The sequence below is a fragment of the Salvelinus alpinus genome, chromosome 11 (genome assembly GCF_045679555.1).
Source record: "Salvelinus alpinus chromosome 11, SLU_Salpinus.1, whole genome shotgun sequence".
Lineage (NCBI taxonomy): Eukaryota > Metazoa > Chordata > Actinopteri > Salmoniformes > Salmonidae > Salvelinus > Salvelinus alpinus.
In genome coordinates this window covers 22,945,202-22,959,652 of record NC_092096.1, presented here as the reverse complement: position 1 = coordinate 22,959,652, position 14,451 = coordinate 22,945,202, and the positions used below count along the sequence as shown (strand labels likewise).

Here is a 14,451-nt window from a genome sequence, read left to right as displayed (position 1 = left end):
TGACAGTAACACGTGGACTGGCTGTGTGTGTCTCTCTCTGTCAGATTGTGTGTGGGGCTGACAGTAACACGTGGACTGGCTGTGTGTGTCTCTCTCTGTCAGATTGTGTGTGGGGCTGACAGTAACACGTGGACTGGCTGTGTGTGTCTCTCTCTGTCAGGTTTGTGTGGGGCTGACAGTAACACGTGGACTGGCTGTGTGTGTCTCTCTCTGTCAGATTGTGTGTGGGGCTGACAGTAACACGTGGACTGGCTGTGTGTGTCTCTCTCTGTCAGATTGTGTGTGGGGCTGACAGTAACACGTGGACTGGCTGTGTGTGTCTCTCTCTGTCAGATTGTGTGTGGGGCTGACAGTAACACGTGGACTGGCTGTGTGTGTCTCTCTCTGTGGGTTGTGTGTGGGGCTGACAGTAACACGTGGACTGGCTGTGTGTGTCTCTCTCTGTCAGATTGTGTGTGGGGCTGACAGTAACACGTGGACTGGCTGTGTGTGTCTCTCTCTGTCAGATTGTGTGTGGGGCTGACAGTAACACGTGGACTGGCTGTGTGTGTCTCTCTCTGTCAGATTGTGTGTGGGGCTGACAGTAACACGTGGACTGGCTGTGTGTGTCTCTCTCTGTCAGATTGTGTGTGGGGCTGACAGTAACACGTGGACTGGCTGTGTGTGTCTCTCTCTGTCAGATTGTGTGTGGGGCTGACAGTAACACGTGGACTGGCTGTGTGTGTCTCTCTCTGTCAGATTGTGTGTGGGGCTGACAGTAACACGTGGACTGGCTGTGTGTGTCTCTCTCTGTCAGATTGTGTGTGGGGCTGACAGTAACACGTGGACTGGCTGTGTGTGTCTCTCTCTGTCAGATTGTGTGTGCGCTGGAGCAGGACGACGCCGCCAGGAAACAGAGACTTTCCTTCAAGCTGGAGCAGGTGGTGGCCTTCATGAGCCTGGAGAGCTGAGGACCGCACTTCCCAGGGCGCACTGGGAGACCCGTCAGAAACCGAGCCGTGCCTGAGCAAAGACCTGTCCATCTATCTCTTCACCATCGTCATCAGCATCAGAACTCCTCTCCGTTTCAAAGACAACACATATTGTCCTGTTTTCTTCCTCCTCTTCCTCCTCTTCCTCCTCTTCCTGACAAGTGTTTGGCATCTCATCCGCTCAGCTTCATAGGACGTGCTGAGAAGACTGGCTGACGGACTGACTGGAGGGTCGGCAGAGCTGGGGACTGCTTTTCCCACCATGCAATGGGAGGGCCTCATCCCAGCTTTGCTGCGTAGAAGAGTCTGATGGAGGGGTGGTTGTCTGCCAGCTCGCCATATCGGCATAATTTACACCTTCATGTTGGGGGAGAAACAAACATTCTATTTATGTTGCCTTTAAAAATAACACTGATAGCAAAGTCTTTTGCAACCACAATGTTGGACATCAATTTGTTCAGACTTTCTGAATAGGATATTAGTCAATGAAACTACTACAGAGTCCAGTTAATTGTAGTGCTATAGTCAAGATCACATCAAACGTGGAAAAACAAAGTGGTATTATATAAATGAGGAAACCAAAATGACCACCTCTGAAGACAAAAAAACGGAAGGTTTGCCTGGTTCACACAGCTCTTAAGATTGGGAAATAGGCAAACTCCAGAATTGTTTTCTCAATGTAGCTTTGAGGTGTATTTAAAGAAACTCCGATAGGGGCTGGGGAGAGTTAGTGCTTCTTGAATTTTCCTTTTTTTCCGAAAACCTGACTGACTTTGAAATCCAGAGAAGAACAGATTCCCCTTTGTGGCATTGGCACAAGTCTGCTCCCACCCACCAACCAACCCCTCCAAGTAACTCTATAGATAAACAATCCTCATCTTCTGAATCTGTCTGGCTTGCTCAATTATCCTGACTATTATAAGACTAATTAGTGGAGGACAGACCCAGGCCTGTCTGGTCTTCCTCTGTGACGAGAAGCACACATCCAACTCTTGACCACAGTGACCCGACAGCTCTGACACCTGGAACGGTCAGTCTGACCCGTGTGTGCTGCTAACGGATGGAGGTCACTCGCCGGTCTATCAAAGCACACACACAAACAGATACACACGGCAGCTGTCCAAGAGCTGTCCTGAGGGGATCTCTACTCCTGATTCACCCTCTGATCACACTGTCTGAATACTAGGGGAGCTGACTGACATCTACTGAGAGGAGGAGAGGGACGCTTCACTAGAGCAGTCTTACCATGGACCCATGCTTTATACATGACAGAGACGGTGCGGTACTGCTTAAATGGGATCTGCTCTGCTGAGAGAGAGAGACCTTCTGTAAAGACTTGGGACGGGGGGAATCAATTGATGGACATAACTGGTCAGCCGAAAAACCAAAGGAGCTTGACATTTTAAAAAGACAAAAAAAGTTATTTAAAAACAATGTATTTAAAGGAAATGACACGGGAAAAGGATTTGGTGAAAGAAAAACCCACCCCACAACAACAACAACAAAGACTTAACCCTGTGTGATTTTCTGACCTCAGTGTGCCGAAGGGGGAGCCGCGGACGAGTCCCGCTCTCCTCCTTGCCGTCCCGGTTTCTCCCGTGTTTGGCACACCGTTTTTCTTCCCTCTTTGTCCGGTTTTCCACGTCAGTTTTTTTGCACAAGTGTGGAGACAGCTTCCATGCGGGAATCCCAAACTCTGAGCGCTCTGGGTCGCTCATGTTGTGTGTTAGTGTAGTCGTCCTCCGCAGCCTTCTCCAAGCCTCAAAAAGCTGAAACTAGAGTGAGAAAAACAAGTCAACGTCAAATAGACGACCGGAAACGGACATGAACAGACTTGTGGAATGTGATAACCTGGATGGGAGAGGGAGATAGAGAGAGATGGAGAAACGATGGAGAAACCCTCCTTTCCTTTAGACCTCTGACCTTTCTTTTGCCTTGACAACGTGCCCCATGTGGTGATGTGAATGTGTGGAGACCGCCCTCGGTCCACCTTCGGTCCTTATTGGCTTTTTAAGCGCATGTAAAACTTCAATTTAAAACGACAAAAAAAAAGAGGAAAATAGAGAAAATAAGCAAATGATGCTGTGGATGTGTTCTTTTCTTTATTTCGCTTGGAAGAAAAATCTGAGGGAAAAAAGTGGATTGTTCATGTTAAAACTATAACTAACCGTTAAGGTGGAACCTTTATCTCCCGTTCAGCCCATGCAAACCTCTCATTACCATGTCTTGTGAAAGTGTTAGATGCTAATAAGAATAAAGTGGTACCTTAAAATCCAATATATTATATACCCTTGCATGCTGACCTATTTGGATGTTATGAAACGGAACTGCCTTGCAATCAAATATATTTATCTACTGCTACTAGGAAACTTTAAACGGTTCACAAACAAAACGGTTATTTTGAATTCTCATGGACTGATGTAGTACAATAACTCACGACTAAGTTTTAATTCATTCAGTCCTTTTGCTTAGTCCTTTCAGAGTAGATGGTCCTCTAACACCCATCCATATACATGTTCCAATAGTTAGTGACTATTCATCAGTTCCAGAACCCTCAGGTTTTGGGTCTGGTAGACTAATTCTGCAGTGAGCTTCTTGCTCTTTCCTTGGCTGCTATTGCTTCTCTAGTGTCTGTCTGTGTTTCCATCCGGAAACTATCTCCCCGAGCCTATAACCTTACCTTTGGATTCTATTATTTTATCATTCAAAAAATGACATTTATTTTTGTAAGCCTAGGACTGGCTGCAAAGCTACCTTGTAAACGTTTTATTGCGCCACCTGTTACTATAGTTGTGGATGTGTTTTTTTAGATTCTGTTTTGCCAGTTGTTTGATCTGAAGAGCTCAGTGGATAGGGAACTAGCATTAGGAGGGCTTTCAGGGTTCAATGAAAAAGCTTGCTCATACGAAACCCATCGCACAACATGCCTCATTATTGGAATCCTCATGGTCTTATGGGGTGTACAATACATTCAAGTCAATCATAGATGACTTGTCTGTTAGTATTTGCTGTTCTATCGATTCTACTGCTACATCTAAAGGTGTTCTGCACAAACTTACTGAAAAGATTCTAGTGGTTTTAACAACAACAAAAAACTCTCCTTTGGACAATTTCAAACGATTAAACGTCTCTTGATGAACTCATCAAAGAGAAACGGGTGTCTGGAAGCTTCAATAGCCACACTAGCTCTGATCCTGAAAGCTTCTTAGTTGTTTGAGTTTTGTAAAATGTGTTTTTATTTCCGTCACACCATCGCTGTCTATTGTATGAACCATATCTAATTCATCCACAACTGAGCTGTCTAAAGGGGTGAGTTCTGTCAGTGGTTGGTATTCAGGTTCGAGGGGGTACATTCATGAACAGCGCGTTCTCTGGACGTTCTACACTGCCAACATGTTCAAACTGTTCACAAAGCTTGTGATCAAATAAACAATAAGAAAGAACTGAAAGGAATCTACTGTATTAATTCAGTCTGATGGAAAATCCCAGGTAAAATAGTTTGGAAATAAGACTGAGCTTGGCAGAGAACTCAACGTTTAGGAGCCCTTGTTAAGTTTAGAGACTGTAAATTGACCCACTATTACCCATGTATTATACTGTCTCTAGCTACCCAAAGTTTCCTCTCTAAGTCCATTGTTTTTATTTGGTGGTGAAGAGAATGAATGTCCTAGAATGTCGTAGTGAATCTGCCCCCTGGTGTTGTAACATACGGTGTTTCCATTTCCCCTCATGTTCCCCGGCGACAAAGCTCGTCTGAGACTACTGACCCCTTTGTTGCCGAGGGACTCGATAAAGCTTCCACCTTCAACGTTTTGTAGGAACTGAAGATAGGTCCTTCTAGCGCTCAGTGTTATAGCAGGTGTTACAGAAACAGTAGAAATACTTTTACTATTACCATATTTGCTGAGAGATAAAGAGTATCCTATCAAGAGATAAAACTAAACCTGGGGGAAAAGGCCAGCTTCTCTAACTTTGCTATAATTAATTGTATACCTGTGTATGTAAATATAATGCATTCCTATTTTGCAGTCAAGAACAAAATACTATTTGTAATATAGAATAAACTTTATTATGAAACAGTGGTTTGTAGTTTGTGTTTATTCATATGAAATTATTTATTTAAATATTGTTATTTCACACAGCAGGTGTGAAATGGAAACTGTGTACTGGAATTAATGGATTCATTTCATATAATGGGAAGCAGAATGTCCCGTTTCCCTCAGAGTAGAACGGCACAGGTGAAGCAGAAACCTACAGCACTTTGTTTTAATATGTTGTATGGTAACCCGTAGTAGAAAAGCAATTGTACACTCAAAGTTGTTTGTTGTGATGCCTTCACCTCGTACCTAAGGCCGCAGCACAGCCGCGGTAAAAACAGTCACAACACACACCCTTTCGTGTACAATTGCTTTATGTGCAATTCCACGGTGACAGGATGATGCTGAGCCTCCAATGTTCACTTTAAAATGCATGTCAAACAAAAACAAATACTTGCAAAGATAAACAATCCAGACAACTCTATGCACAAAGACTACTGTATCAATTTCCACGGAACATTTTACAAAAGCATTTACTTGAAGAACCGTGCAGATGCAAAGTTTGGTAACAGAATGACAGTTGGTGCTGTTTGTGCCGTCATTCTGGTAACAGAATGACAGTTGGTGCTGTTTGTGCCGCCATTCTGGTAACAGAATGACAGTTGGTGCTGTTTGTGCCGCCATTCTGGTAACAAAATGACAGTTGGTGCTGTTTGTGCCGTCATTCTGGTAACAGAATGACAGTTGGTGCTGTTTGTGCCGCCATTCTGGTAACAGAATGACAGTTGGTGCTGTTTGTGCCGTCATTCTGGTAACAGAATGACAGTTGGTGCTGTTTGTGCCGTCATTCTGGTAACAGAATGACAGTTGGTGCTGTTTGTGCCGCCATTCTGGTAACAGAATGACAGTTGGTGCTGTTTGTGCCGTCATTCTGGTAACAGAATGACAGTTGGTGCTGTTTGTGCCGCCATTCTGGTAACAGAATGACAGTTGGTGCTGTTTGTGCCGCCATTCTGGTAACAGAATGACAGTTGGTGCTGTTTGTGCCGCCATTCTGGTAACAGAATGACAGTTGGTGCTGTTTGTGCCGCCATTCTGGTAACAGAATGACAGTTGGTGCTGTTTGTGCCGTCATTCTGGTAACAGAATGACTGTTGGTGCTGTTGTGCCGCCATTCTGGTAACAGAATGACAGTTGGTGCTGTTTGTGCCGTCATTCTGGTAACAGAATGACAGTTGGTGCTGTTGTGCCGTCATTCTGGTAACAGAATGACAGTTGGTGCTGTTTGTGCCGTCATTCTGGTAACAGAATGACAGTTGGTGCTGTTTGTGCCGTCATTCTGGTAACAGAATGACAGTTGGTGCTGTTTGTGCCGCCATTCTGGTAACAGAATGACAGTTGGTGCTGTTTGTGCCGTCATTCTGGTAACAGAATGACAGTTGGTGCTGTTGTGCCGTCATTCTGGTAACAGAATGACAGTTGGTGCTGTTTGTGCCGTCATTCTGGTAACAGAATGACAGTTGGTGCTGTTTGTGCCGTCATTCTGGTAACAGAATGACAGTTGGTGCTGTTTGTGCCGTCATTCTGGTAACAGAATGACAGTTGGTGCTGTTTGTGCCGTCATTCTGGTAACAGAATGACAGTTGGTGCTGTTTGTGCCGCCATTCTGGTAACAGAATGACAGTTGGTGCTGTTTGTGCCGCCATTCTGGTAACAGAATGACAGTTGGTGCTGTTTGTGCCGCCATTCTGGTAACAGAATGACAGTTGGTGCTGTTTGTGCCGTCATTCTGGTAACAGAATGACAGTTGGTGCTGTTGTGCCGTCATTCTGGTAACAGAATGACAGTTGGTGCTGTTTGTGCCGCCATTCTGGTAACAGAATGACAGTTGGTGCTGTTTGTGCCGTCATTCTGGTAACAGAATGACAGTTGGTGCTGTTTGTGCCGCCATTCTGGTAACAGAATGACAGTTGGTGCTGTTTGTGCCGCCATTCTGGTAACAGAATGACAGTTGGTGCTGTTTGTGCCGTCATTCTGGTAACAGAATGACAGTTGGTGCTGTTTGTGCCGCCATTCTGGTAACAGAATGACAGTTGGTGCTGTTTTGTGCCGCCATTCTGGTAACAGAATGACAGTTGGTGCTGTTTGTGCCGTCATTCTGGTAACAGAATGACAGTTGGTGCTGTTTGTGCCGCCATTCTAGTAACAGAATGACAGTTGGTGCTGTTTGTGCCGTCATTCTGGTAACAGAATGACAGTTGGTGCTGTTTGTGCCGTCATTCTGGTAACAGAATGACAGTTGGTGCTGTTTGTGCCGCCATTCTGGTAACAGAATGACAGTTGGTGCTGTTTGTGCCGTCATTCTGGTAACAGAATGACAGTTGGTGCTGTTGTGCCGTCATTCTGGTAACAGAATGACAGTTGGTGCTGTTTGTGCCGTCATTCTGGTAACAGAATGACAGTTGGTGCTGTTTGTGCCGTCATTCTGGTAACAGAATGACAGTTGGTGCTGTTTGTGCCGTCATTCTGGTAACAGAATGACAGTTGGTGCTGTTTGTGCCGTCATTCTGGTAACAGAATGACAGTTGGTGCTGTTTGTGCCGCCATTCTGGTAACAGAATGACAGTTGGTGCTGTTTGTGCCGCCATTCTGGTAACAGAATGACAGTTGGTGCTGTTTGTGCCGCCATTCTGGTAACAGAATGACAGTTGGTGCTGTTTGTGCCGTCATTCTGGTAACAGAATGACAGTTGGTGCTGTTGTGCCGTCATTCTGGTAACAGAATGACAGTTGGTGCTGTTTGTGCCGCCATTCTGGTAACAGAATGACAGTTGGTGCTGTTTGTGCCGTCATTCTGGTAACAGAATGACAGTTGGTGCTGTTTGTGCCGCCATTCTGGTAACAGAATGACAGTTGGTGCTGTTTGTGCCGTCATTCTGGTAACAGAATGACAGTTGGTGCTGTTTGTGCCGTCATTCTGGTAACAGAATGACAGTTGGTGCTGTTTGTGCCGCCATTCTGGTAACAGAATGACAGTTGGTGCTGTTTGTGCCGCCATTCTGGTAACAGAATGACAGTTGGTGCTGTTTGTGCCGTCATTCTGGTAACAGAATGACAGTTGGTGCTGTTTGTGCCGCCATTCTGGTAACAGAATGACAGTTGGTGCTGTTTGTGCCGTCATTCTGGTAACAGAATGACAGTTGGTGCTGTTTGTGCCGCCATTCTGGTAACAGAATGACAGTTGGTGCTGTTTGTGCCGTCATTCTGGTAACAGAATGACAGTTGATGCTGTTTGTGCCGTCATTCTGGTAACAGAATGACAGTTGGTGCTGTTTGTGCCGCCATTCTGGTAACAGAATGACAGTTGGTGCTGTTTGTGCCGTCATTCTGGTAACAGAATGACAGTTGGTGCTGTTTGTGCAGTCATTCTGTTACCAAACTTTGCATCTGCACTGTTCTTCAAGTGTTTTTGAGACATTTTCAGTGGAAATTGTTACAAGTAGTCGTTGTGCATAGAGTTTCTCAATTTCAGAATATTATATTTCAAAGTACTGACCATTTCAGCTGGTTCATATTGCTGTGGTAAAGATTCTACTGCAGTCCAATACGAGTTTGAGTTTTATAGTAATTATTTGTTTATTTGTCAGGGACCATGTAGAACATGCCATTGCACCAGATTTAGCTAGATACCTAATTTTCAGCTGTAGTCCCTAGTAGGTTTGCTAGCCAGATAAATGGCTAAATTCCCATTGGTGCCGAGTAGTTAGCATAGCTAAGCTAACAGGGACTAAACGGATGAAGGAAGTGAAATAATGGGAAAACATCCAGTACTTTGACTAAAGGTGTCAAAAGTCTGAGGTGAATTACAAAGTAAATAAACCCACAAAATGTGCTAAAGACACTGATCCATCAAAAAGCAAGGACAGAAGGGAGCCAAACAACACGCCTAAGACGCCAATCAATTAGCTCACACCTGATGCCAATTAGGCTGCCTGTGGCTGTAAAAGACTCCCAGAGCTCTAGACAGACAGTGTTCCTGGTCAACAGATCTGGGATCAGCTTTCCTGTACACTACACTATCCTTTACCATTACCATTAGCAGGTAAGAATAACACCAACCCTGGATTGCAGTAAAGACCAGAAAAGAAGACGGCAAAGAGGGAGAGGGAGTGACAGAAGAGGAAAGAGAGGGAGGTTAGAAAATAGAGTGGAGAGAGAGACCTGCCAATCTGAGTGAACCCACAGTGAAGGAGGGAGACAGGGAGGGAGGGAGGGAGGGAGGCATAGTGTGTGTCAATCTTCCTCAGCACGGGGTGACGGGGACATGGAATTGAATTGGTCCTGGTGTCACCCTATATAGCAGCCACTGAACTGGGAGTAATGGGGGAGAGAGAGTGGAAGAGGGCGCAGAGCGTCACCCTAATATTCCAACCAGTGAACTGGGAATAATGGAAGAGAGAGGCGACTGGGGGAGGAGGGGAGAGAGGGTGATAGGGGGCACGAAGATGATGAAGCCATGCTATGATTGCAGCCGTGCTAGGGGTGGTGGTTTTTCACACTCCCACAGCCCCTGCCCCCCAACCCTTCCCTCCGCCCTTCTCCCAGCCACGCTGATGTGAAGAAGAGAGAAAGAGGCCGGTGAGGAGGGGAGAGAAGCAGAGGTCTGAGTTTAGAGGATCTATCCAGACGGAGATAGAGAGGGGTAGGAGTGGTGTTGAGAGGAGGTCAATCTGGGAAGGGCTGGAGGAGTTGTGGATCTGCTAATCGATCGTGCCGACCTCCTCCTGTGTCTCCAACCCAGACCGTCTCAGCTGGAACATGTTCAGAAACAAATCTATCTGTTACTGATATAGGGCTTGCTTGACTATTAATGGATGGTATGAGGGGTTGCCATGACTTCCTAGCTGAACAAACGCCTTTACCACTTGTTTACTAAAGGTTTAAAAGAATAGTTCACTTGTTTACTAAAGGTTTAAAAGAATAGTTCACTTGTTTACTAAAGGTTTAAAAGAATAGTTCACTCGTTTACTAAAGGTTTAAAAGAATAGTTCACTTGTTTACTAAAGGTTTAAAAGAATAGTTCACTCGTTTACTAAAGGTTTAAAAGAATAGTTCACTTGTTTACTAAAGGTTTAAAAGAATAGTTCACTCGTTTACTAAAGGTTTAAAAGAACAGTTCACTTGTTTACTAAAGGTTTAAAAGAATAGTTCACTTGTTTACTAAAGGTTTAAAAGAATAGTTCACTTGTTTACTAAATGTTTAAAAGAACAGTTCACTTTTGTAGATATTCGACGTACCTACGGTGTTGTCGTTTGTCACTGTTTCCAACAGCAAAGGAACGTATTAAACCGTTTGGATGAAAACGACAACACCCCAGGTAAGTCAAGACTATGCTACAACTTTGCAAACAAAAAAGTGAACTCTCCCTTTAACATGAATGCGATCAAGGTGAGGTGGTTTGTGTGGGAGTTTCACTAGAAGTCTGCCCAACATCAGACTCAGGGTAGCAACACTGTTGGGTCTCTAATGGCCGACTCGTTTTCTCTCATGAACTCCCTGAAGAATGAAGCTGAGAGAGAGGCGTGAGGAGGGTTTTGTCAGGACCGTTAAAAGGTGTCATACCACAACCAGTGCTAAAAGCCTCTCTCCTCCTCCCTTTTCTCCTCTCTCCCTTCATCTTTAAAAAGGTCTCTTCCCTCCTAAAAGTCGGCTAGTCTTTCACTTGCTACATTACACTCTCCTATAAACCATTCACTTTTTCACACATTCGTGATAGTCCACTGCGTGATAGTCCACATTCGTGATAGTCCACTGCCTCACCGAAAAACATCTGAAAATGTTTGTCCAGAAACCCTTACCGGTGTCACATCTCTCTCACATCTCTCTCACATCTCTCTCACATCTCTCTCACATCTCTCTCACATCTCTCTCACATCTCTCTCACATCTCTCTCTCAGTGGTCTCTCAATAACACTCGTTCACTTCCCTTCATGGATTTAAAAGTAGATGTTATAAGAATGGAGAAAACTATCTAGCAACTGCTTACACCACACTAATGCTTTTAAATGCGAGGGTGGGGTGTAAGTGCACAGTTTGGGAGAAGGGACAGATTATTGGGATGCAGGCATATTCTCAGAACAGTGTATTACCCTGCCTAGTCGAATCCCCCGTCATTACGCACTCCTCATCCCTGTAGTAAAAACAGTGTTTAAACTGGAGAGGGGAGTGAGTGAGCTTTCAGTATTGTGCCCCAAACCCAGACATGCTGATGGTTGATGGCTGGCTGGATAAGAATGCTACCGTGACTGTGCCACGCTAGGCTAATTCCGGGGATTGACTGCGAGCGCTATTGACAGCTGTGTGCGAGCAGATGGAAGCAATTACCATTATTAGTCTGCCATTCGCCGTCCTATCTGTCTTGGTAAACATCTGCGGAGAGACAACAGAGAGACGGGTAGCTGTAGCGCCCAGCGAGGAAAACGGGACGGGCCAAATAATGCCCCAGCCAGCCCTCCCAACAAACACAGACGCCACAGAAGCTGGGGGTAGATGGGGAGAAACCCCTCACAGCACGCTATCCACGGGGCCAGGAACAGAAGTCAGTCAGGGGCTCCCTAGCTAGGGTGGAGGGGCCCAGGGTGGAGGGACCCAGGAAAGCACACGCTACCAGTTTGATTTGGACTCGTAACCGGACTGGACCGATAAAGGCTTTTTAGTGCTCCCTGTTCGTAGTGCCTCATTTTCAGCTTTTTATATCAGCTACTGGACAATGCATCAGCCTATAGGTCCACAACCATCCCAACTACCGTCCCTCTATCAATGGCTCCCTGTGTTACAAATCATCCAACTTCCTGAGATGAGGCGTACTAGGCACAGCTTCACACTAAACGCTCCCATCGATCTGCCCCCCTACACACAAGCATGCACGCCCTACCACATACAATCACACACATGCATCACTAACACAAACTCCATGCAGACACACACCTGAACCAGCTGCCTGAAGGTCAGTACATGGCTCTCCTTTATGGGCGCACAAATCCACTCCGCCATTTCTCCCCTAATCAATAACGACCATGCAACCCATTCTTAACTGCACAGGCCATTTACCAGCACAACTCTCTCTGACACACGTATTACAGAAACCAACACACACCAGGCCACGGTCCCACATCAGAACAAATTGATTATCCGGTTGAAAAATACATTACATTTATTATTGTAGTATTGTTTTCTTACATCTCAAATCACTTCCCTGGTGATAATGGATTTGAGCTGTGCAGAAGGGACCGGCAGACTCCTATAGCCCGCCCTTTGGAAATTAACAGGAAAACACAGGGCCGAACAGGGCCCGGGGGAATGGGAGGAAATAAATAATATGTTGGACATTGCTAATGCACCTACTGATCGTAGTACATTTTAGTCATTTAGCAGACATTTTGTCTTTCCAACTCTTTTGGTCATTGTTGGCAAGATAGCACAAACAGATCTGGGACCAGGCTAGTATTGTGTGGATTCGGGGTATAACCAACCTTGACATTCAGAACCAATGAGGGAACACAGGAAGGTCCTGTGTGTGGGGAAGCCTTGAGGGATTGTGGGAGCTCCGGTATCCCAAGATTCCTGGCTGTTACTGAACTTGTTCCCCCTGTGTTAGAGATACAATGGAGAGAAGCCTATCAGCTGAGTCCTGGCCTTCTGCACCCCCCTCTCTCTGTGAGAGTCTCTCTCCTCTCTCTCTCTCTCTCTCTCTCTCTCTCTCTCTCTCTCTCTCTCTCTCTCTCTCTCTCTCTCTCTCTCTCTCTCTCTCTCTCTCTCTCTCTCTCTCTCTCTCTCTCTCTCTCTCTCTCTCTCTCTCTCTCTCTCTCTCTCTCTCTCTCTCTCTCTCTCTCTCTCTCTCTCTCTCTCTCTCTCTCTCTCTCTCTCTCTCAATTCAATTCAATTCAATTCAATTCAATTCAATTCAAGGGGCTTTATTGGCATGGGAAACATGTGTTAACAGTGCCAAAGCAAGTGAGGTAGATAATACACAAAAGTGAAATAAACAATACAAATTAACAGTAAACATTACACATACAGAAGTTTCAAAACAAGAAAGACATTACAAATGTCATATTATATATATACAGTGTTGTAACAATGTACAAATGGTTAAAGCACACAAGTTAAAATAAATAAGCATAAATATGGGTTGTATTTACAATGGTGTTTGTTCTTCACTGGTTGCCCTTTTCTTGTGGCAACAGGTCACAAATCTTGCTGCTGTGATGGCACACTGTGGAATTTCACCCAGTAGATATGGGAGTTTATCAAAATTGGATTTGTTTTCAAATTCTTTGTGGATCTGTGTAATCTGAGGGAAATATGTCTCTCTAATATGGTCATACATTGGGCAGGAGGTTAGGAAGTGCAGCTCAGTTTCCACCTCATTTTGTGGGCAGTGAGCACATAGCCTGTCTTCTCTTGAGAGCCATGTCTGCCTACGGCGGCCTTTCTCAATAGCAAGGCTATGCTCACTGAGTCTGTACATAGTCAAAGCTTTCCTTAAGTTTGGGTCAGTCACAGTGGTCAGGTATTCTGCCACTGTGTACTCTCTGTTTAGGGCCAAATAGCATTCTAGTTTGCTCTGTTTTTTTGTTAATTCTTTCCAATGTGTCAAGTAATTATCTTTTTGTTTTCTCATGATTTGGTTGGGTCTAATTGTGCTGTTGTCCTGGGGCTCTGTGGGGTGTGTTTGTGTTTGTGAACAGAGCCTTAGGACCAGCTTGCTTAGGGGACTCTTCTCCAGGTTCATCTCTCTGTAGGTGATGGCTTTGTTATGGAAGGTTTGGGAATCGCTTCCTTTTAGGTGGTTGTAGAATTTAACGGCTCTTTTCTGGATTTTGATAATTAGTGGGTATCGGCCTAATTCTGCTCTGCATGCATTATTTGGTGTTCTACGTTGTACACGGAGGATATTTTTGCAGAATTCTGCATGCAGAGTCTCAATTTGGTGTTTGTCCCATTTTGTGAAATCTTGGTTGGTGAGCGGACCCCAGACCTCACAACCATAAAGGGCAATGGGCTCTATGACTGATTCAAGTATTTTTAGCCAGATCCTAATTGGTATGTTGAAATTTATGTTCCTTTTGATGGCATAGAATGCCCTTCTTGCCTTGTCTCTCAGATCGTTCACAGCTCTGTGGAAGCTACCTGTGGTGCTGATGTTTAGGCCGAGGTATGTATAGTTTTTTGTGTTTGTCTCTCTCTCTCTCTGACACACACACACAGAGAGCCGTCTCCAACATAAACAACATGAATATGAATAACCCGCTGGCCTTGGCTCTGTGGGGCTGTGCCATAGCGACCATACATACAAGCCGTAGGTCTCACACACACACACACACACACACACACACACATACACACACACACACACACACACACACACACACACACACACA

At 45.0% G+C, this 14,451-nt stretch overlaps 1 protein-coding gene across 1 annotated transcript in view; it reads left to right on the top strand.

Annotated features, from left to right (window-relative positions):
* plxna4 (plexin A4) overlaps positions 1 to 5,053 on the top strand; it is a 559,926-nt gene extending 554,873 nt beyond the window's left edge. Inside the window, exon 32 of the mRNA XM_071332139.1 lies at positions 855 to 5,053. Within this exon, the coding sequence (XP_071188240.1) occupies positions 855 to 950 (96 nt within the window). The 3' untranslated portion in view covers positions 951 to 5,053. The remainder of the gene's footprint in view (positions 1 to 854) is intronic.
* Positions 5,054 to 14,451: the final 9,398 nt, after the last annotated feature.